Source organism: Mustela putorius, unplaced genomic scaffold, assembly GCF_011764305.1.
Source record: "Mustela putorius furo isolate JIRA1106 unplaced genomic scaffold, ASM1176430v1.1 tig00000129_pilon_pilon_pilon, whole genome shotgun sequence".
Lineage (NCBI taxonomy): Eukaryota > Metazoa > Chordata > Mammalia > Carnivora > Mustelidae > Mustela > Mustela putorius.
This window is the reverse complement of record NW_025421290.1, coordinates 51,172,859-51,195,635: the sequence shown is the minus strand read 5'-3', so window position 1 is coordinate 51,195,635 and position 22,777 is coordinate 51,172,859. Positions and strand designations below refer to the sequence as shown.

General features: G+C 40.9%; 1 protein-coding gene across 7 annotated transcripts in view; it reads right to left on the bottom strand.

Annotated features, from left to right (window-relative positions):
* Positions 1 to 22,777, bottom strand: part of MARK3 (microtubule affinity regulating kinase 3) — a 117,953-nt gene that overhangs the window by 23,440 nt on the left and 71,736 nt on the right. For 6 of the 7 annotated variants that reach the window (XM_045074209.1, XM_045074217.1, XM_045074215.1 and 3 more), the window contains exons 4-11: positions 16,673 to 16,721; positions 13,869 to 13,934; positions 9,538 to 9,608; positions 4,687 to 4,743; positions 1,305 to 1,541; positions 1,019 to 1,138; positions 669 to 768; positions 250 to 362 (exon numbers count right to left, since the gene is read on the bottom strand). In XM_045074209.1, coding sequence (XP_044930144.1) covers positions 250 to 362; positions 669 to 768; positions 1,019 to 1,138; positions 1,305 to 1,541; positions 4,687 to 4,743; positions 9,538 to 9,608; positions 13,869 to 13,934; positions 16,673 to 16,721 — 813 coding nt within the window. The remainder of the gene's footprint in view (positions 1 to 249; positions 363 to 668; positions 769 to 1,018; positions 1,139 to 1,304; positions 1,542 to 4,686; positions 4,744 to 9,537; positions 9,609 to 13,868; positions 13,935 to 16,672; positions 16,722 to 22,777) is intronic. The other variant, XM_045074248.1, reaches the window with a different exon arrangement.

Genomic DNA, 22,777 nt, shown 5'->3' with positions numbered 1-22,777 from the left:
TTTCTAAACTACTAATGACTATAGGTTAACTTAGAACATTCAAGTTTGGTATAATACCCACCGTTAAGGTTCTACCTCAAAGTTAAAACAGTAGTTTGTAATGGTCAGAGCAGTTAGGTCTGTCATTTGCAGGTAAATTTAAAAATGATACATCAAATATTATACATAGTAACGAAATAAAGTCTAAGAAAAGAGCTTATTAAACTCATTTACCTAAAAGTCATGTTAGCTCTTTCTGATTACTCTTACCTCCGAAGATTTTCTCCCCAATAGCAAATACGTAGCTGTGATCTCATCATATTTCATCTTACTAAGAGATTCTTGAATTTCTTCTTGTGAATATCCCATTCCCACCATAATATCTAAAAGAAGGACATAATATAGTATATGTGTTTTGTTTGGATACAAAATCACTGTGTTACAGGATAAAATTTCCTTTATTTGACCCAAAATGTTGTAGATTTTCTAACCTAAACGGGCGGTTAGCTTATTTCTGAGTTACTAAGTGATATTTTACACTATAGTAAGTTCCTAAATATGACAACACATAAGGTGAATCATGTAACTTATGTTTAACTTCCTATTATTCCCATTTTAGCATATCCACAGGCGTCAATACAGAAATATGTTACTTGCACACACACAGCATGCAGGTACAGAGTAATTACCTATTCTTTTCTGGTCTGAGATGTCTAGCTCTGGTTCAACAAATGGTTTAAGTTCATCTTCTTCGTGGCCTGCATTGATCCATCTGTCCTTCATGATTTGCTGAAAGGTGAACTTTTCATTAGCAGTGTAGAACAAAACATACTAATATCCATAATATTAAGAAAAATTTATTTTCAACATTTCAAGGATTATATCTCAAAGGGTAACTTTCAGAAAAACCTTTAATGTCTCAATTTCTGCTTAAAAAGACCCAGAACAGTATTCAGTATGTCCTACAATCCAAGCAAAGTTCTAAAAATACTATAAAGATTCTCCAAAATCGTTACTTATTTTGCACTTATGCAATTACCTCTAGAGTGCCTCGTTTTATTGGGTTTAGCACCAGGAAGCGTTTGAGAAGGTTTTCACAGTCTGTGGACATGTAGAAAGGGATTCTGTATTTCCCTCTTAATACTCTTTCTCTCAGTTCCTTTGCGGGGGGACAGGGAGAAAAGAAAACTAGTGAGTCAATTTTTAGGTTAAAAAAGAACCCACTTAGACCCCATCATACCAACAGATTATTAAAATATTAATCCTAATCATTTAATAAAATGTTTAGCATTCTGAAGAAAGTGGATAACAACTGGTTCTTATACCTTTAGGTTCTGTCCATCAAAGGGGAGTGACCCGCTGACTAGAGTGTAGAGAATCACGCCAAGGCTCCACACGTCCACTTCTGGCCCATCGTATTTCTTGCCCTGGAAGAGCTCTGGGGCTGCATATGGAGGACTGCCACAAAACGTATCCAGTTTACTGCCAACAGTAAATTCATTGCTAAAACCAAAGTCAGCTATTTTAATGTTCATATCAGCATCTAACAATAGATTTTCGGCCTAGAGGGAAAACATCAAGACAAAAATGAAATTTAACCAAAATAGAATTAGAACTGTGATAGAATTAGGCATTTCATAAAAGCTTTTTGTAATGATATAAAGTTAATATATCCTAATGAAAAAAACGAGAAAACATTCTTTCTAGAGGAAAAGCAAAAAAAAAAAAAAAGGAGATAAATTAGAATTTCTAATTTTATTTTAAAGTAATCACTATACCCAATGTGGGGCTGGAACTCACAACCCTAGGATCAAGAGTCAGATGCTCTACTGAGCCAGCCAGGCACCCCAAGATTTCTGATATAAGAGTAACGGATATAAGGTACAGGTGAACTCTGGCAATATTTTAAACAACAAATGCCCAATGATCAAAAAAAATCATTTATATAGCTTTCTTAACTAGTAAGTGGCTTTAAAAAAATGAATACTTGCTTTAAATGGCCAACCACGTTTTATTAAAAAAATTGCTAAAGAGCTGTGCAGTGGCTATCACCGGGGAGGGGAAAGCCCCAGACCTCATTCAAGATACAGATCATAGTCATTTTCATTTATTTCACCAAATATCCACAACGTGCCAATGACACATCTGGCATTATATATTTGTGTCTGAATATGTAATGATGAACAAGACAGACAGGGTCTGGCCCTCAAGGAGCTGTTAGAGGGGGGAAGGCAGAAAACCAAGCAGCTGCACTCTGACCTAAATGCTGTAACTGAGGATGTGTGGGGAGCTGGGGGCTTGGCACTGAAAGGCGCAGGAAGGTTTCCTAGAGGGGGTGAAATCAAAGCTGTTGCCCGGAGCTTCGGTAAAAACAGTCTGAAAACCCAGAACATGTTTTACAAGAAACTGAGACAGTGTGTGTGAAAGCGGTGCAGGGGACATGGCCATGGCCAAATCACAAAGGGCAGTTTATTTTTTTTTTTTAAAGATTTTATTTATTTTGTTTGACAGACAGAGATTACAAGTAGGCAGAGAGGCAGGCAGAGAGAGAGAGAGAGAGAGAGAGAGAGAGAGGAGGAAGCAGGCTCTCTGCTGAGCAGAGAGCCCGATGCGGGACTCGATCCCAGGACCCTGAGATCATGACCTGAGCCGAAGGCAGCGGCTTAACCCACTGAGCCACCCAGGCGCCCCGTCACAAAGGGCAGTTTAATGACCAATAGAAAGTTCAAGTTTTCAATCTAATGGCAATGGGGAGCCGTTAGAGTCACTCAAGCAGGAAAACAACAATCTTATTTCTATTAAAAAAAAAAAAAAAAGATTTTATTTATTTATTTGACAGAGAGAGAGAGAGAGATCATAAGTAGGCAGAGATGCAGGTGGTGTGGGGGGTGGAGGGCGGGGGGGTGCGGGGAAGCAGACTCCCTGCTGAGCAGAGAGCCCGATGCAGGGCTCGATCCTTGTTCCCAAGACCCTGAGATCATGACCCAAGCCAAAGGCAGAGGCTTAACCCACTGAGCCACCCAGGTGCCCCTCTTATTTCTATTTTTAAAAGGCCATTCTGGGGGCACCTGGGTGGCTCTGTGGGTTGGGCCTCTGCCTTTGGCTCGGGTCATGATCTCGGGGTCCTGGGATCGAGTCCCGCATCGGGCTCTTTGCTCGGTGGGAAGCCTGCTTCCCTTCCTCTCTCTCTGCCTGCCTTTCTGCCTACTTGTGATCTCTGTCTGTCAATAAATAAATAAAATCTTAAAAAAAAAAAAAAAGGCCATTCTGGTTGCAGCATGTAAAAGAGATGAGGGAGGGAGACACGAGACTGGAAGCAGGAAGACTAACAAAAAGCTGGTGAACGAGATATTGGCAGTCTGGAGGAGGACAGTGGTCCCAGGGAGAGAAAAGAGCGGGCTCAAGAAGTATGGGGAACAGTAGCAAAAGGACCCGGAGACTGAGCGGATGTTAGAGTACAGGAGAATGAGGCACCAAGGGACATGAGGTGTCAGAACAAGAACATTCCCATTCAGGAAGGAAGAAGGTAGGCTGCGAGCCTGCTGAACCCGAGGGACAGGAGCAGAGTTTAGCGGGTGCCTATCTGTCACCTCAGGCTGCAGGCATGGAATCTGGGGGTCATCAGCACACAGGTGGCCACTGCAGCTACTAGAGTGGACGTGTACACAGCACAGATGGGTGTGGAGAAGGACAAGCTGATGATGATGACATGCGGAGAGGGAGGAAGCGAGTACCGACAAACACAGGTGGTATTTAGGGAGATATGGCCGTGGAGCTGGAGAGAGAAAGCAAGCATATGCGGAAGGGGACTTGGGGTGGAGGTTTTTTGGTAGAATATGGTCCAGACTTCAGCATGATTTTATAAATGCTGCGGGTGGGAAGCCAGTAGGTAGAGAGGGACCAGAACCCAGAGGCAGGGTCAGCTGAGCCAGCCTACTGACTGTAACAAGAATGTTCTGAGAGGTGAAGGGCAGGTGTTGGCGCAGCTTACTTTGCAGGTTTGCTGGGAAACTGAAGGAGTTTCTGCCTGGCATTTCTATGTTATCTGGGAAACAGAACCTTATTCTATGCCAAGAGTGAGGGCAGGGGCAGGTCTTCAGCACCACTGTTAACAGGAGAGAACACTGGCCAGAGACAGAGAAGACGTAGCCAGGTGGTACTGAGGGCACCATCTAGGTGACAGCAAACATTTCTGGAGGTCCCCCTGTTTGGTAGTGTGATAATATTTCTACAGAGACCAACTATGAGCTACCTTCACTAAAACGTAAGATACTTTTACAAAAAATTTTTATTTTTTTGTATGTGTTATATATGTGTTTTGTATGTGTTTGTATGTGTTATGTTAGTCAAAATAAAATACATCATTAGTGTTTGATGCAGTGTTCCAAGATTCATTGTTTATGCACCACACCCAGTGCTCCGTGCAATACATGCCCTCCTTAGTACCCACCACCAGGCTCACCCAACCCTCACCCCCGTAAGATACTTTAAATAAACTTCATATTTCATTAATACCAAAATCTGATTAAAAGGATTAATTATTATGTAAGTGATGGATCAATAAATTCTACTCCTGAAAGCAATAAAAAGATCAATTATTATAGGATTTACTTTGTCTTAATAACACAGTCTAATTAGTGACCACCAAGAGAACTGACCACATACAGGCAGAGAATACTCTCACAGACCAAGGGCCCTGCAACTCACCTTGAGGTCTCTGTGCACAATCCGCTTTTGGTGGCAGTACTGGACTGCAGAAACAATCTGCACAGGAGAGACACAGGTTAATCATCATCATTAAGATGAAAACCTCATTAATGTTCACACATGCAAAATACTCTGTGAGCACCTGACTCTGGGTCTCTAAAAATAATTTTCTTGTGCTTTGAACTTTCCAATTGGAGAAATTCAGGGGTGAGGGTAAGAAAAGATAGGTGAGGATGTTCTTCTTGCTCTCTCTAGTTTTCAATGGGTAGTCTCCTCTTGGGCTTATCCCCTGACACTCTGGTAGTCTGTGAATATGATGCCATGGCCCAAGAAATCACCAGGATCTGGAGGACCCTAGCTGCCCCCAGAGCCAGGATCGGATGGTTCTAGTGCAAGCTTTCCATGTCCATGTAATTAATTCAAAACCAAACTGTTAGTTATAGACTATCCATGGCCAGGCGTTCATCCAGGTTGGGTCTCCTCTGTTAATTCTCTTCCCAGTCAGGACTGCTCCTTACAACAAATACTCATGTCCTTTTAGCTGATGTGGATTCCAAGACAGCAAAACTTACTCACCTCTCTGATGATCAGTTTCCTCTTCCTTAAAATGGAAGAGTAAATGTAATATATGTGAACTAGACTAGGTAAGTTATCATGTGCTTGATCTGTAAGGGTCCCTTCTACTCTCAGCAAATGATGTATATTTTTTATTACTTATTTAGTAAATTTTGGGTCACTCCTGTTGATTAAACAACTATTTTGCTGAAATTTTACACTTATTTGTAATTTTTAAGAAGCCTTCTTTTTGGGGGCACCTGGGTGGCTCAGTGGTTAGGGCCTCTGCCTTCGGCTTGGGTCATGATCCTGGGACCCTGGGATTGAGCCTCACGTTGGGCTCTCTGCTCAGTGGGGAGCCTGCCTCCTCCTCTCTCTCTGCCTGCCTCTCTACCTACTTGTGATCTGTCTGCCAAATAAATAAAAAATTCTTAAAAAAAAAAAAAAAGCCGCCTTTTCTTTCTCTCTCTCTTTTTTTTCTAAAGATTTTATTTATTTATTTGACAGACAGAGATCACAAGTAGGCAGAGGCAGGCAGAGAGAGAGAGAGGGAAGCAGGCTTCCTGCTGAGCAGAGAGCCTGATGCAGGGCTCCATCCCAGGACCCTGGGATCATGACCTGAGCTGAAGGCAGAGGCTTTAACCCACTGAGCCACTCAGGTGCCCCATCTTTTTCTCTCTTTTTGAAAGATTTTATGTATTATTTATTTGAGAGAGAGAGAGAGAGCAAAACAAGCGGGGGTGGGGTGGGAACAGCAGAAGTAGAGGGACAAGCAGGCTCCCCACAGAGCAGTGAGCCTGATTTGGGGCTTGATCCCAGGGTCCTGGGATCATGACCTGAGCTGAAGTGAAGCCAGACACTTAATTGACTGAGCCACCCAGGTACCCCAGAAGCCTCCTTTTCTAATTAATAAAAGTTTTATATGCCTATTACAGGAATTTTAGGAAATATAGAAAGGTATGCATAAACGCATGCCTGCTAACATCTCTTATTGTTTTAGTGTGTCTGCTTCTAATCTTGTTGGTGTTATGCCAGTGTAACTACATATGACCACATACATGCAAAACTGGAGTTCTAATGATAATACTGCTTGTTTCTCCAGATCACCATCAGCTTTTAACTGTAAGCTCCACACAACAACCTACATTGAACATAAACCCTCAGAGAATGCTGTTTTTTGTTTTTAGGGAGGCTTCATGCCCAGTGTGGGGCTTGAACTCATGACCTTGACCTTACTTCTGCCTCATCCAACTTTCCCTCTTCTCTCCCCAACCCCATTAATACTGAGATTTCTCCTACAGGTTACTTTCAAATTCTGCCTTTGAATAAGTATTTGACAATTTCCTACCCTTTCTCAAAGTGATCAGAGTTGTTCTCCTTTTACCTCCAAACAACTCAAAGTTAACCTTTTTAAAGCCACAATAACCTGAAAATATTCAACCTTAAGTCACTGGGTTTTTTGTTTGCTTTGCATTCTTTTAAGCTGGAAGCAGTTATTTCTTTAAAAAGGTTGAGGATCTGGATGTTGTCCAGATTGAAATATGAATGCAAACTTAATTTACCTCTAGTCAGACAGGAAAAAGCAGAGGCAGCTACATTACCAACCCACCAAGAAAGAGGTGAGGAAAGATGAAAGCCAGGAATCTGTTCTCTTTCTTTGAAAAGAATAGAGCTCATTCAAAAGCTTAAAACCACACAAATGGTCATTAGGATGAGAATGGCCGAGGAGGTGGGAAGGAGACACTATCTGCATTTGGATGCGGAAAGAAGGGCCTGTTTCTGACAGACAGTATTTTCATGAGGAGTGTACCTTGTGTATGGCATACCTTCCTCTTTGCCTCAGAGAGGAAGACTTCTTATTCAGTCAAAGTAAGAATGGCTTATAAACTTTTGTAAAGCATGGCAATTTATAATGGAGCACAGTGGAAACACCAATATCCTGATTGATCCTTCCAGGTTTAAATGAAGGATGTTTAGGAAATACTAAGGCAAAATGAAAGGATTACATTACATTGTAAACAGTATAAATCAAGCCATTAGCTGTAAAAGCACATAAATTATCTTTCCTTGACCATCTTACGGGTTCCTCAAATAAAGACTACAGAATTTCTGCAGGGAATTTATTTATTTATTTATTTATTTTTAAAAAGATTTTATTTATTTATTTGACAGAGAGAGAGAGAGAGATCACAAGCAGGCAGAGAGGCAGTCAGAGAGAGGGGGAAGTAGGCTCGCAGCTGAGCAGAGAGCCCGATGTAGGGGTCAATACCAGGACCCTGAGATCACGACCTGAGCGAAGGCAGAGACTTAACCCACTGAGCCACTCAGGTGCCCCGAAATGTATTTATTTATTTATTTTTTTTAAAAAAGATTTTATTTATTTATTTGACAGGCAGAGAGGCAGGCAGAGAGAGAGGAGGGGAAGCAGGATCCCTGCTGAGCAGAGAGCCTGATGCGGCTGAGCCCAGGACCCCCGGGATCATGACCTGAACCGAAGGCAGCGGCTTTAACCCACTGCGCCACCCAGATGTCCCGAAGTTTTTTTTAAAGGTTATTTATTTTTTTGAGAGAGCGAGAGAGCATGAATCGGGTGGAGACACCAGAGAGAAGGAGAAGCAGACTTCCCGCTGAGCAGGGAGGCCGACTCAAGGCTTGATCCCAGGACTCTTGAGAGGCCCCTCTGCAGGAAATTTAAAATAAAAGCCTGCGTGATTGACTCCACTGGTAGGTTAGTAACTGTCCGAGTCCCTCCAACAAGTCAGACCCTGCCAGGGGGATGGGTGGAGATGGAAGTAGTGAGGAACAGTCAGTCACAGGGTTGCTTCCTTGGAGATGGTCAGGCTCAAACCTGCTGTTCCTCACAGTCAACAAACCATATTCACATAAATGTGAGTCAGACAGATTCAACTTAGTGGGAAGGGATTTAAGAATTATGAGGCAAAAAAAATCTCTTGGCTTTTAAGTGGTCAATTTATAAAAATGAAGAGTATAGTTATGGAAAGGGCCAAACAGACTTTGTTTTATCATAAAGAGAAACTTGTGCTTCCCTCTGTAGATCACAGAATAAAATGATATCAGAACTGGAAAGCACTAGGGGCGCCTGGGTGGCTCAGTCATTAAGCGTCGGCCTTCAGATCACGTCAGGATCCCAGGACCCAGGATCAAGCCCTGTATTGGGCTCCCTGCTCAGCGGGAAGCCTGCTTCCTCCCTCTTCCACTGCCCCTGCTTGTGTTCCCTTCTCTTGCTCTCTCTCTATCTCTCTCTTTTCTCTTGCTGTCTCTCTCTGTGAAATAAAGAAATAAAAATATTTTTTTAAAAAGATTTTATTTATTTTTTTGTCAGAGAGAGCACGCACAAGCAGGCAGAGCTGCAGGCAGAGGCAGAGAGAAGCAGGCTCCCTGCTGATCAAGGAGCCCAATGTAGGACTCAATCCCAGCACCCTGGGATCACGACCCAAGCGGAAGGCAGCGGCTTAACCCACTGAGCCACCCAGGTGTCCCTAAATAAATAAAAATCTTAAAAAAGGGGGGGGGCGTGGCGCACCTGGGTGGTTCAGTGCGTTAAGCCTCTGCCTTCAGCTCAGGTCATGATCTCAGGGTCCTGGGGTTGAGCCCTGCATCGGGCTCTCTGCTCGGTGGGGAGCCTGTTCCTGCCCTCCCCGCCTCCCCGCCTCTCTGCCTACTTGTGATCTCTCTGTGTCAAATAAATAAACAAAATCTTAAAAAAAAAAAAAAGAATTGGAAAGCACTTCAAAACTAATCATCAAGTATAACTTCCAATCTTTGTAGGTAGAAAAGTTGAGGATACAAAGAGTTAAATTATAGCCAAAGATTAGTCTTAAAATTTGTTATTTAATAGGTTTTAATTAAAAATACCATTAGTATTAATGTTTTTAAGTTAAATTTAAGCCTACTCCTAGCTTATGTGAGACAAAAATTAATGAATTTTGAGATTGTGACACTCTTCTTGTTAAAAACTGGGAAATGGTTTTAATTAATGCAATCATAAATGTTTTGAAAGACTCTAGATTTTTGAGGCTATTGTCAAAAACTAAGGTTAAGAGTGAGGTGAAAATCTTGAGAAAGCTAGAAACGGAACCCATCATTGCCTCTTACACAGTGCCTTAGGCATGAAAGATAATTAATAGATAAATTTTTGTTAAACTGAATGGCCAACCAACCACACCCTGCTCCATCCAGTGGGCCTTATAACCATTTAGAGAGGCAAACATTGTCTGTTTCAGGGTTTAAAGCAAGATTACTTTATTAAATGAATAAAGGTGCATTAATTCATACCTGTCTAAATTTAGCTCTTGCTTCCTTTTCCTTCATTCTTCCATGTGCAACCAAATAGTCAAACACTTCACCTGTAATCAAGAGAAATAAAAGTAGCAGAAGTCCTACTTCTGAGCATTAATTTTCCCATAAACTGATGATGTTTCACTTTTAGAAATGCTCTAATTTTTATTTTTAAATACAGGCATGAAGATAACAGAAACGTGGATTTTGAACTTAAGGCCTAGCCTTAAGTTTAACTACAGGCAAAAGATCTTTGATAAAATCTTTAAACTAGAGAAAAACCTTAAAATTAAGCTTTCCTATGTTTATACAACATTTTAAGGGTTATATTTTCAACGTGTTTTAATAAAAACTGAAAGTTAAAACGGGAAAATGATATGTGTTAAAAGAGGATGGTATCTCCACTGTAGGATTATTAAAAAAGCAGTTCCTGAATATAATAATTAATTCAACAAATATTTATTGAGTGCCTACTAACTGCCAGGCACTCTTCTAAGCTCTAGGGAAATACAGCAGTGAGCCAAGTGAAGTCCTTTTCCTCATGAAGAGTTTACATTCTAGTAGCGAGAGAGAGGTAATCAACAAACATGAGAATGGGACGGCAGCTGACAAGGACTGTGGAGCAGATGTAGGGGAAGAAAGAGAAGTGTGTCCGCCTGTGCAAGAGCTTTGGGGACTACTGGGAGGGAGAGGGCACTGTCATTATCAGGGAGACGTCTAGGCGGAGCAAATAGCAAAGAGCAGTAAGGCTATATAGCCAAAGAAGTATGAACAAGGAGAAGGACATTACTGGATGGTCATGGAAGATGGGAAGGAGGTGTCAGGCCATGAAGAGTCCCGCAGGCTTTGCTCTGAGTGAGAAGCAGCAGAGGAGGCTATGAAATGACCGACCTCTTGAAAAGGTCACTCTGGCTGCCAGAGAGGAAAAGAGGTCAGGGTTGGGGAAGAGACAGAAAGATAAGAGGGAGTAGCACAATAATCAGGGCAAGAATGAGGAAGGCTGGGCCTCAAGCGGGAAGTGGCAGTGGTGGGGAGAAGTGGGGGGGTTCAGGATTCAGTGGGAAGGTCAAGCCAACAGAACATGCTAGTGGACATCCACTTGGTAGTTTATACAGTAATAATTCCTCAGGGAAGAGGTGGTACTTCAGGAAATACCTTAGCATTGCCAATTGCTTATCAATTGGGAATAAAGAAACAATACCTCTCATATCAACAGAAAAGGGTACTAATTGAGCAAATTATGTTTCCCAAAATATGCCCTGGGAAAGAATCACATCTACTTTATACAAATAAAGAATACTTCCAGCAGCTGAGTGACAACATTCAACTAAAGGATTCTGATAATTAAAAAAATGCTTAGTTTCGGAACATAACATACTTTTGAGGAAAAAGTTACTCTGAATTATATATTAGTATCTCTAGCTTTTAAGCTTCTAGCCTAGCTGAAACATTTTAAAATAATGGATGGGCATAAATATTTTTAAGTTATCACCTGATTGCATAATGATCTTTTAAAACACATTACAAACTGTTAATTTACACAATTCGTGTAAATGATATGTGTTAAAAGAAACGTGTTAAAAGAATATGTGAAGTTAAATGTCAGCTCAATAAAGTGTCCACATTTTCTAAGCAAATGACCTTTCTATTTGCAGAATAGTATACGATGTCAAAACAAGTGGTTAAAAAGTGAAAGCAACTAAACATGTGTTCATATCATACAAAAACCAGTTTCGACTTAAAAGAAATTAGTTGACTGAACCCACTAGTTGCTGTACCCATTAGTTGCTGTAGAGTAACTTGGAGAAAAGTCCAAGCCTGTCAAAATTTTTAAAAATATTTTTATAAATTCAAGAGCAATATAAACCTCTTAAGAGATTTTGGAACAATAAAGTCATACTCATGATCACTAAATTATATATCAGGAATTCAACCCAGAGCTCTTTATTTTCCTTATTAAAAATGTATTAGCTCAGATTAAGAAGCTACACTGAAAACCTCAAAAGGCTATTTGTTGGAAAAAGACAACAAACAGTGGCTCTTCCCACCCAGGTCAGGGACCCTGTGGTTGAGAGGACACTGAACAGGTCAGTTCAGAAAGCCCTCGGTCCCAGCTGGGGTCCTGTCACTAAACATGTGACGGAACTGCTGGCATAGAACCACCTTCCAGAGTGGTTTCATCTGTAAAAATTAGGCAGTTGCCTTGGATAGACTTCTAAGATTCCTTCCAACTGTAAAATTCCATGATTCTACCAAACTGAGAAATACCAGGCTAAAGAGGACTAGGTAGTCAATTTAGTGACACTTTGGCTGTCCAGATGACAAATGTGCTGGGGATGATACAATGAAACAGATGTGCTGGGGACTGGTAGTGCTTTGTTGAGCTGATTAAAATAGCCCAAAGCCAAGAAAGACCTATGACTGAGGAGTGATGTTATAGCGCTGAGCAGCATACTGAGCCCTCAGAGGACGGCTGTGTTAGCACACCACTAAGAAGCTCAGACACTGCTGACTCATCAGGTCACACTGTCAGTGAGAGGTCCTGCATAGACTGACCCCATGTCCTTGTTTTCAAAAGCCCACCCTCTTTCTACAAAAATTGGATGAGTTGTGCCCCTATATAAGAAAAAGGGTTATGACCCTAATGCCTAGATGAGAAAGGACAGCCGTGACCAACTGACCAATCAGGAGAGCATATCTACTGTCAGAAGGCTAGGGCTGAGGGCTTGGCAGGGTGACCACAATGACATCCCGGTTCCCGTTTCCTCAAGGGTAAAAGCCCATCCTTCCCTGTCTGGCCACATCATGGAGTCCTTGTGAGGATCACAGGAGATCTGATGAGAGACAGCACCTGTGCACTGTAGAAACTATAGTTTCTACAAAGAAAAGATTATGACCTTAACTCTGTAACACAAGCAGAAAGTACCAGAACTCCGTATAGACTTGTGGTGCTGCAATTCAGTTTCCGTTCTTCTACTCCTCCCCAATGTGAAAACACCCAACTAAATTCTCAAACCACACATCTGAACTCTGAATCAGACAATAATGAATATGAGAAAGCTCATCAAAGGTTTTCCTACTATAACTCATTCCTGCCCACAGCAGGTTTATTATAATCTATTTAATTGTTAATTCATTACAATGAGGCTGTGGTTTTGTCTGATCAAAATGCTGACGATAAAATAAAACTAGTATAAGCAAGAGAGTCAAAGCTATACTCATGTCCCTAGTTAAACAGAGTATGTCCCCAGTAGAAGTCCCCACACTTGAATTCTTATTTGTTAAGCATCTGCATTGTGCCAGGCACTATGTGGAGGTATCAAGGTAGGGAGAACACAAAGACAAATCAGAAAGCTTCTGCTCTCCGCAGACAAGGAGACTCACATGTGGTCCAAAAACTAGAAGCCCAACCCAACCTCAACCCCAAAAGCAGTATCTCTGTAAAAGAGAACAGTTATATACATGCATTTCAGAAAAATGACTACATGTATATAACCTTGTAGGCAAAAAATGACAAGTCCTTGATCTTTAAGGAACATCTGAATATATGCATTGCAACCACCACTCTGGCCTTTGAAAAGACGAACATCAATGACATTAAAATCTGATAAAGAGAAAAAAAAATCTGATAAAGAAAACCATCCAATAGGCAGTACTGCATATTTATAGGCATATTTATTTTAAACAGGCTAATGCACTGACATATTTAAAAATCCAACTTCTTAAACAAAATGTGGTGTGCATATATACATAATGGTATATTACTGAGCCTTAAAGAGGAAGGAGAACTCTGACATGGATGAAACTTGAGGACATTATGCGGAGTGAAACAGGCATAAAAGGACAAATGCTATGAGATTCTACTCATGTGACTACCTAGAGTCACATCCGCAGAGACAGGAAATAGAATGGTGAATCCCAGGGGCTGGGGAGGAGGAAAGGGAAGTTAGTGTTTAACGGGGACAGAGTTTCAGTTTGGGAAAATGAGAAAGTTCTGGGGATGGGTGATGGTCATGGCTATCCAACAATGTGAATGTACTTAATGCCACAGAACTGTACAGAACTGTATGGTGAAAATGCTAAATTTTGTGTTATGTACATCTTACCACAATAAAAAAAAAATCCAAGTTTTGGATATTATTAATAATGCTAATAGTGAAATACTTAATAGCAACCCACAGAAGAGCCAAGACAGCTTTACTGATTGTCATGCTACCGTATTACAACTCTGGATGTTAAACGAAACCTTCGCAATGATCCACATGGCAGTGTGGTTGTGTGTCCTTCTAAAAGGGAAGAAAGAAAGAACAACTATGGAAGTTTCTTACCTCCACTTGCATACTCCATGATTAGGTAGAGCGTTTTGTCAGTTTCAATGACTTCGAACAACTTCACTGAGGAAGGGGAGGCGGTACCGAGAAAAAGAAACAAAGGTCTGTATGCATATACACTGTACATATAAACTGTAAGTACGAAAAGTAACTTTTAGCCTGTTGAAAATTTTCATAACTGGCTGTGGTTTAATAGAATGTTTTGGGGGAATTTTATCATAAATTACAACACATTTTATAAAAGCACGGAATTCCTTAAGAGTCAAGATATGTCTGGGTCCTCAAACGGCGTAACGTGGGCATGCACTCAGCAGTCCAGGCTGTGTACCTACTCGCATCTCCTCTGTCCTCATCCCGTATGGTGCCTACACTGGCTAGCTGCCCTCCCTGCTGACTGTGCCTCTCCCTCAGGAAAAGGGTTCTTCACATTCAATCTGCAGGAACTGCTCAGATCTATTCTACTTCTCCAAGTTTAAGTGCATTCACTTGTCATTATGGCTTTAAGGATATATAGAACAATTTCACTTGAGACTTCTGTTGCTTGGGAAACTTCTGTTCACTTGTTCTCAGAGAACAAGATTCTTTTGTTACTATTCTGAAGCCAGAGATGGGAAATAGAAGGGATTATGCTATAATTAACTGAAAAGGACTTTTTAAAGAATTATTTGCCCTGGGTCAGTGTGACTTTGTTATATAGCAGTCTCTTGTTACGGATCAAAATAAGATTTCTATTAGTTTTAATTCACAAAACCAAATCAAACCAATATATACATATTTTAAAATGAAACTGAAATACATTTCTAAAGCTATTGAATCACTACTTTTTATACCTACTTTATTTTGGTAATATATACTCTAAAGTTAAATTTACCAAAAAATGGGGGATGGGGTGCTGGTCTCTTATATTGTAGGCTATTTTCTGACACTTTAATATAGAGTATCAGACCAAATTAAGTGCCTTATACAGTAAGTAATATATGTTTGTTGAACTGATGAATAAAACTATCATATCATTTCTAAAATAAGATGTTCAGGTTGATGGGAAAAATGATTTAAAGAAATTTAAGGCATATATGCTGGTAAACCATCAACATACAAATAAAACTTTTCTAAAACCAACACAGATATTGGGTCTTCTGGAAAAACTATCTGAATCCAACAGAAATTTAAATTATTAGAATTATTAAATTATTAAATTAGAATTATTAAATTACTATCAAAGATATGCTATTTGGGAGTAAGTAGAGAGAACTCTAATCAGGGCACAACCTAACTAAAGAACAAAATAACTACGTTTAAGTAGGCTAGTTCTAGGATGCAGTGATTGGTTATTTGGTGAAAACCTGGAATCTGAAACCAAGAATTAGCCAGGTAACCCCCAGGGCTGAAATGAAAAGTGAAGAAAGGTTTTCTTCCCATGATTATATTCCTTGTTACTTTTCTCCAAACATTGGATTTCACTGATTCTAAGATTAAATTTTTTCACATTTTAACTAATATCACTAAGAATAAGATGACAGCTTGGCATAATTTTTTCCTTAGTAGCATGTAAAATAATGTCTTTTAAATGATGTGGCTTAGACCTGATGAAGTGGCTTGTGTCTCCATTTTATCTTCTATTCTTGTGCCTTAAAATTTTTTTTTTTTTTTTTGCCTTAAGAATTCTTGATATGATACCCATAACATCAATTCGTGCCCCCCACTTTCTAGAACTGATTTTGATACTAAACTGGTAAAAGTGCCTGTCTTCATAGCTACTTCATTCTTGAAATAATATTTTAGATTGTAGGAGCTATCACTGTATAAAAAAAACAGATTATTCAAAAAGAGCTCTAGGGAAACCTGGGTGGCTCAGTGGGTTAAGCCTCTACCTTCGGCTTGGGTCATGATCTCAGGGTCCTGGGATCAAGCCCCGCATTGGGCTTTCTGCTCAGAGGGAAGCTTGCTTCCCCAACCCCCTGCTCCGCCTGCCTCTCTGCCTACTTGTGAATTCTTTCCCTCTGTTAAAATAAATAAATAAAACCATAAAAGAGCTCTATTATGTTATGTATGGGATCAAACATTTTCACTGAGATGAATATACAAAATACTAAGTAATTTGCATAGTTTCACTTTGCTCCCATGATTATGATGAGAGCAGGACATGATGACCCTTCCTCATCCTTACTTACTTATTTTTAAGTAGGCTTAACACCCAAATTGGGGCTTGAACTCATGACCCTGAGATCAAGTCACCTGCTCTACTGACTGAACCAGCCAGGCACCCTATACCCTTCCTTTAAATCCACCTCATCAAACCTAGCACTGAACTATGCACACAGAGGGCACATGAAGCAAATCTGTGCTGTATAAAACAATTCCTAAAAAAATTCCATTAGATAGCAGGTGTCCTATATCTTTTAAAATATGATTCAATGGACAAGTAATTTCTTAAGAACACTGCCACAGCAAAACCTGTTACGTCTGAAAATCTTAACTCTGATTTAATTTCTTTTCCCATATATGAATTAAATAAAATTACTTTCTAATATGCACTAAAACTTGGAAAGTTATGATCTGATTAGAGTTTCTACTGCATTAAAACTTTAAATTCAAGAGTTTCATACCTAAGGTTTTAACCTACCTTTAGTAATCGCAAAAAGTTAATACAAATGATAAACAATTTATATAAATAAATATTTTATGAAAAGTATACCTGGGCTAGGAGGGGGGAAGGACTCTCCTATCACTCTTGGCATATAGGTTGAGACCCCAAATGGAATGCATTTAGACCCAAAAATATTTAAGAAAGCAGAAAATACCTATGTTTGGATGATTTAAAATCTTCATTATTCTTACTTCTCTGAAGAGCTAAAAAACAAACACATAGTTCCCCAACACAGGTTATTAAACATTCTACTCCACTGTTGCAACATAAATTTAAACCTTCTCTTAGACAACTGCCTCACTGAGAGTGTTCAACAGTCTACATCTGACGTGAGCATGCAAGTCCAGAGCAGCTATACAGACTTCAGTTTTGGCTCTGGGAAAAGCAGAAGTTGCAGAGGAGGAGGATACCACAACCTGAATTACATTTTGCTATCTTGAACATGTAAGATCGGATTTAGCCAAGAATACCTTGTGATTAAACTCAGTCTGATTCAATATATCACTGCAAATCCAAATGTGTACAGTCCTGAGGAACTACTTCGTGATTGTGTTAGAACTGATGATTCCAAGTAATTCTATGAGAAGATTTTGAACAAAACCACTGTGGGAAATCCTTGTTGGAGAAGACAGGTAATTTAGCACAGCAGCTATGGCAGACGGTTCAATTATGGTCCTAATGAGTTCTGCCTTGCATGTTTACACTTTGGTATAAGCTGGGTGACTTGCTCTGGCCAATGGGACATTATCAAATTTGAAAACAAGAAGAGAGTGAGTGGATCAATGCTTGCGTATGAAGCACTTGCTCTCTTGGAATAAAGATGCCATGATATGAGGAGGCCAGTTTGGCCTCTTTGAGGATGAAAGAGTACATGCAGGGAAAGACCCACTGTCCCACCCGAGTTCAGCCCCATCACTTCATCAGCCGAATGCTGCCACACCAACGAACCTAGAGGATGCCATAAGAAAAACCATCCAGGTAAGACTGGTGGAGCTGCCAAACCATCACAGAGAATAAGGAGAAATATTAAACTTTGTTGATTAAACATGTGCTGTGAATTCAGAAGAGAGCTGTGGTGTTACGGCCTAGGCTAGTATCAGAAGATCTCAGAAAAGAACAATTTTAGAGGTCATCTTATCCAACCCTCTTGCAGACAAGTGGAAACCAGGAAAGGAGAGGAAAAGATCTCCCAAGGTCCTGCTCTCTTTCTGTGGGGAACTGGGCCAGAACCAAAGTCTGCCAACAACCAGCATATATAACCGCTGGGAGGCATGGGCCGGGAAGAACTTGGAGGGAGGAGGAGAAGCTGGCTATGTGGGAAGAAATCTGGGGAGAAATCACAGGTTTACTACACTTGTCCCGTCTATCACATCTAACCTAGAACTGAATCAGTACTTCACAACTAAGAGCATGGAGATGGACATGGACCCATCTGAGCTCTAAACTGAGCTCAGAGCTTAAAAACATGGAGTCAGATGAGTAAGATTCCTTTCCTGAATAGTGGATCATCTCTAAAGGCTGAAGCACTTTTATTCCAACACAAATATCTCCTGTTGCTGTTGTAGTCATTCCCGCGTTTTGTGTTCTGAGATGAGAAGACAGCTACTCTGACCACCACTCAGGCTTGAGTTCTTAGTTTCCCTCTGTCAAGCCAACACAGAAACCCTGTCTTCCAATTCATTATAGTTGAATTTGTAGCTTATAATCTGAATCTCCCAGTTATTCCCACAACTGCTAAAGCAGGAGAGTTCCAAGCTGGATACAATACCAACACAAGTTAGGACCCTGCATTTAGTGTAAAACTCCGACTACGGCCATGGCGACTTCTACTATCCCTGCAACACGAGCTCCAGCCAGGCTCTTCCAGCCACCCTGATTCCTCTCAGGTATCAAAACATTTGAACTGCTTCCTCCCTTCGAGTCTTTTCTCCGTTCTGTCCTTGAAGTCTCTAGCAGATTTCTCTGAAAACCTTATCTAAGAAAATCTCCCTTGTTTTGCATCATAGTGGTCTGTTTACTTCTTCTCCAGAACGTCTTTCAAGTATCAAGATCCATTTCGGTGTACCTGTTCATTGTTGCCTTGTCACCCACCTGGGCTGGGGAAAGGCAACTGGCCTCCTTCCACTACCAGATACTTGAAACCAGGCCTGGCACACAACAGGAACACTTTTGTTTGACAAATGCCTTTATGAAAGTACTAACTACCAAGAAGTATGGTTTGAACCGGCCTCCTTAGCATTCTAATGACCACAATGCTTTTAAATCCCGAGTACCAGAATGCTAGGTGCAGAGTTGTCATAATTCTGCTGGCAGGAGAGCAGGTCAAATGAAGGCAATCATTTTTAAATCCCTACTAGCAATGCAGCACTGAAACACAGTAATCAGAGCCACACAGCGGGAAAACATAAAATATTACAGGAATTCAAGAAAGGCAGAGCTCACTTTAATTTGGGGTAGCAGGCACCACTGGACGTAACCAGATTCATGCAAGACTCCAAACGATGTCCACAGTAAAAAAACGAGCTATGTGTGCTTTGTATATGTGGTTGTGGCTAATTAAGACCATTTATTTAAGAAAGACCAAGTGATCCGTCTGGCAGAAAAGCACATTTCGGAGTGTGGGTTTCAGGCTACCGACATCAGAATCATGAGTGTCTATGCAAACTCCAGGTCCCTGGGCCCTACCTCTTGCTAGATCTGAAGTGGGACAAAGAATCTTACTTAGAGGAAGCACCCTAGGTATGGTGGTTTTAAAATATGTCCACAAATTCTTTGACAATCCTCTGCAAAAGGTAGAAGTTCATATCCCTCTCTTCTGAGTGTGGGGCGCACTTAGTGAGTGACTCACCGAAAATGACTAGATACTGGGGCCCCCTCCATGCTCTCAGAGATCACTTGCTTGTGTGTTGTGGGGGCATTAAACACCTCGATGGACAGACGCCAGATGGCAAGGTACTGAGGCCTCTTCATGCCCACAGCTGGTGAGGAACTATAGCCCCTCAACAGAGCCAGGTTAGAGGGCCCTTCTGGAAGCAGACCCACCAGCCTAATCAAGTCTTCAGATACCTGCAGCTATGGCTCTTACCCAAAATTTCCTAACAGCACCTGTGCCATCACTCCCAAACACACGACTCACAGAACTTCAGGGTAACAAATGGTTTTGTTTCAGTTGTTCAGTTTTGGGGTAATCTGTTAGAGAGCAGTTGGAAACTAAAACACTGCAGACAACCCATGAGTTACACCAAGGCACATGCTGTGAAATCCCAGAGGAAAGGTAAACGGTACCAGACAGAGGGCTGGGTCGCACGAGCTTAACTCTGGAGGCAGGAAGAATACCCACAGATTCCCTAGTAGAATAGTGTCAGGATATTACCAAATAACTTTACATATTTGCTGCTATCAGAACTGTTTCAAGCAGAAATGAGTAAATAAATCTATAGCAAGTTAATCAAGGAGGTGGAGAGGAAGCAAGAAGCCAAGAGCTACGAGGTATCCGCTGTGTCTGAAGCACAAGGCTAGATGCTTCCACCTATGATATAACCCAATGTTCACAACTCTGTCCAGCGACTCTGATCAGGTCCAGTAGACATGAAGGAGAACTGAGTAAGTTGAGAAACATGTCCAAGGACTCCCAGTTAGTAGGTGCTGGAGCCAGGATTCCAAGGTCCACGCTCATCTCATGATGCCATGTAGCTGCCTTTGAAATTTAAAAGTAAAATCACTGATAAGATTATAAACTGCTGGTTCAGAAAATTCCAGAGCAACAGATGGGCACTGGCACAACTTTTAGAAGTTGACAATCTGCATGTAAGTGATAAAAATGTCAGAGATTCTGGGGAAGATGGAGGAAAAAAAACACTCAAAAACCCCACAAAAACACGCCAGAGATTTCATGTAATTGTATCAACTGTGAACCATAGCTGAAGACAGTTAAATTTGGACAGAAATAACTTACTGAAGAGAAAGCATGAAATTTTAGGAAGTCCCTATTGGGATTATACAACGTGTATTTTTTTTAAGTTTTGTTATTATAAAAGGACACTTAACGAGACCCTATCTTAATTCAACTTACTTCTCTGCATTCTTTTTCAATCTTATGCAGATGCTAGTTATAAAAAACAAAACGAAAGAACACAACTAGTTGAAGTGCAAAAATTCTCAATTCGCTGACCAATTTGCAACCTCCCAACATCTTCAAGTCCTCTAGGAACCGGTATCCAGGAGGAGAACAAACATGTTCGAAGGCAGAGATCGGGGATCCTGGTGATCAGAACACCAAGGACCCCAAATGTACAGTACCATAGACTGAAGAGATGTCCCAACAACCAGGACCTGGAATTCCCAGGAGTTATCTTTGGAAAAAGACAATTTAACAAGCAAAGGAAAAGTAAAGTGAGCACATAAAAAAGAACACGGAGGGTGGGGAAGGGAGGTCACATAAGACTGTGATCTAGATCATGACGGTGAAAGTATTCAGACTCCCCTCTCCAGATACATAATAGGTACAAGAAGGAACAGGCTGTGACGGTGAAAGCCTGTGCTTTCATGGCAGCAGAGTGACAGGCTGAATGACAACTTATGTCAGAAATAATGAAGCAAACATAATGACCACCCTCTTCTTGCATAGAAAATAGTCATGCTATAAATCTAAGATTTGTGGGTAATTACCAGCACTCTTGGATAAAGAAAAGGAGACACAGTAAGGAAACAATCAGAGAGTAAAGAAGAGGGAGGCTGAGTGGGCGCGGATACTCCTAGGTGGGTCCACGTGCCACTGTGAGACAGAGAAGACATGACAGGCTGCAGCAAGGCAGACGGAGCTGCTTCTGGACGTGCAGTGTGAGGGCGCTTGAGGCCAGTCAGAGTACATGGTATTTGGGTCTGAAGCTCAGGAGAAAAATCTGGGCTAGAGATACGTTCCGTAGAATTACCAGCATAGAAATAGCATCCTTGGGAAAGAAAGAACATTGCCTAACTGTGCAGGATGAAAAGACAGGAACTCCAAAAAGCAAACAGTTCAGAGAAGAAACAACTCGAGTCCACAATGGAGACTCAGAAAAGGAGGCAGCCAGAGACACAGAATGAAATCCAGACACTGGAGCCTAATGCCTAGAACAGACCTACACGTGCGGCCCATGTTCTATTCAAAAACAGCATCCCAGGTCTTAACCCGTCTCAAGGGTGCTTCAGGAAGGAAAAATAGAAGGATGATGGACCTGCTTTTCCTCTTCACCTTGCAGAAACCTCTGTCCCTTTGTCCTACTACACTGCTACCGCAGCTCTGCTGAACAGAAGAAAAAATCAAAGACTCTCTTAGATGACACCAAGGGAGAGAGGCTGGCAAAAGCTCACAGAGTTAATGCAGAAGAAACTGCGAAGAAAACACATTGTGTAAAAAAGGAAAATTATGTCTTTCCTTTTCTATACACAGAATATCTCTGGAAGGACAAACAGAAACCAGTGGCACTGGTTGTCCCAGGGGCAGGATCAGGGAGGTGGGTAGTCAAAGGCTGAATGAAGACCTTTCCTTCAATACTCTTTCTGTCCTTTGAACTTGAAGACACATAACTGTATTATCTACTTCCCTTCCCTCAATTAATCTGATTTTTAAGAAGGGTTGAGAATGAACAAAGAAAAGGTTTTTGTTTTTGTTTCTTAGGCTAAAAGGGAAATTCTTGAAAAAGACAAGGTAGCTAGGAAAGCTGTATTTTGATCATTCTTTTTTTTTTTAAATTTTGATCATTCTTAATAAGAAGAGCATTTCTAAAAGAAAAAAAAAAAAAAGAGGAAGAACATTTCTTATCTCTTTTCACCATGTGGGTGGAGGATGCCAGTGGGTGAAAGGCAACAAAGTCTTCTAGGGAGTATCTCTGAAGTAAAGTAAATATGAGAGCCACTGTTGTAACGCAAAATTTAAGGCAGATACAGATTGGAGTCACTCTCAGAATCACTCCAACATTAAATATTTTAAAATTAGGAACAGAATAGGAAAGTTAGAGAATGATAGGGAAATAAGATAATTATTAACAGCATAACCAAAGACCATTTGTCTAACACTAGCCAAAAGCAGTAACTACTCCCACTCAGGAAGAGAGATCTATAGATGTGGAGATATGACAGTTCTGTTTATTATGATGTATTTAACTAGAATTTTACTGATGTCATATAGGTCACGGACACATTTTTGCTAATATCACAGTGAACATCCTTGTACAGTAGTCCCCTGCCCCCCAACCTTCTCTGCACTTTCAGTTCCCTG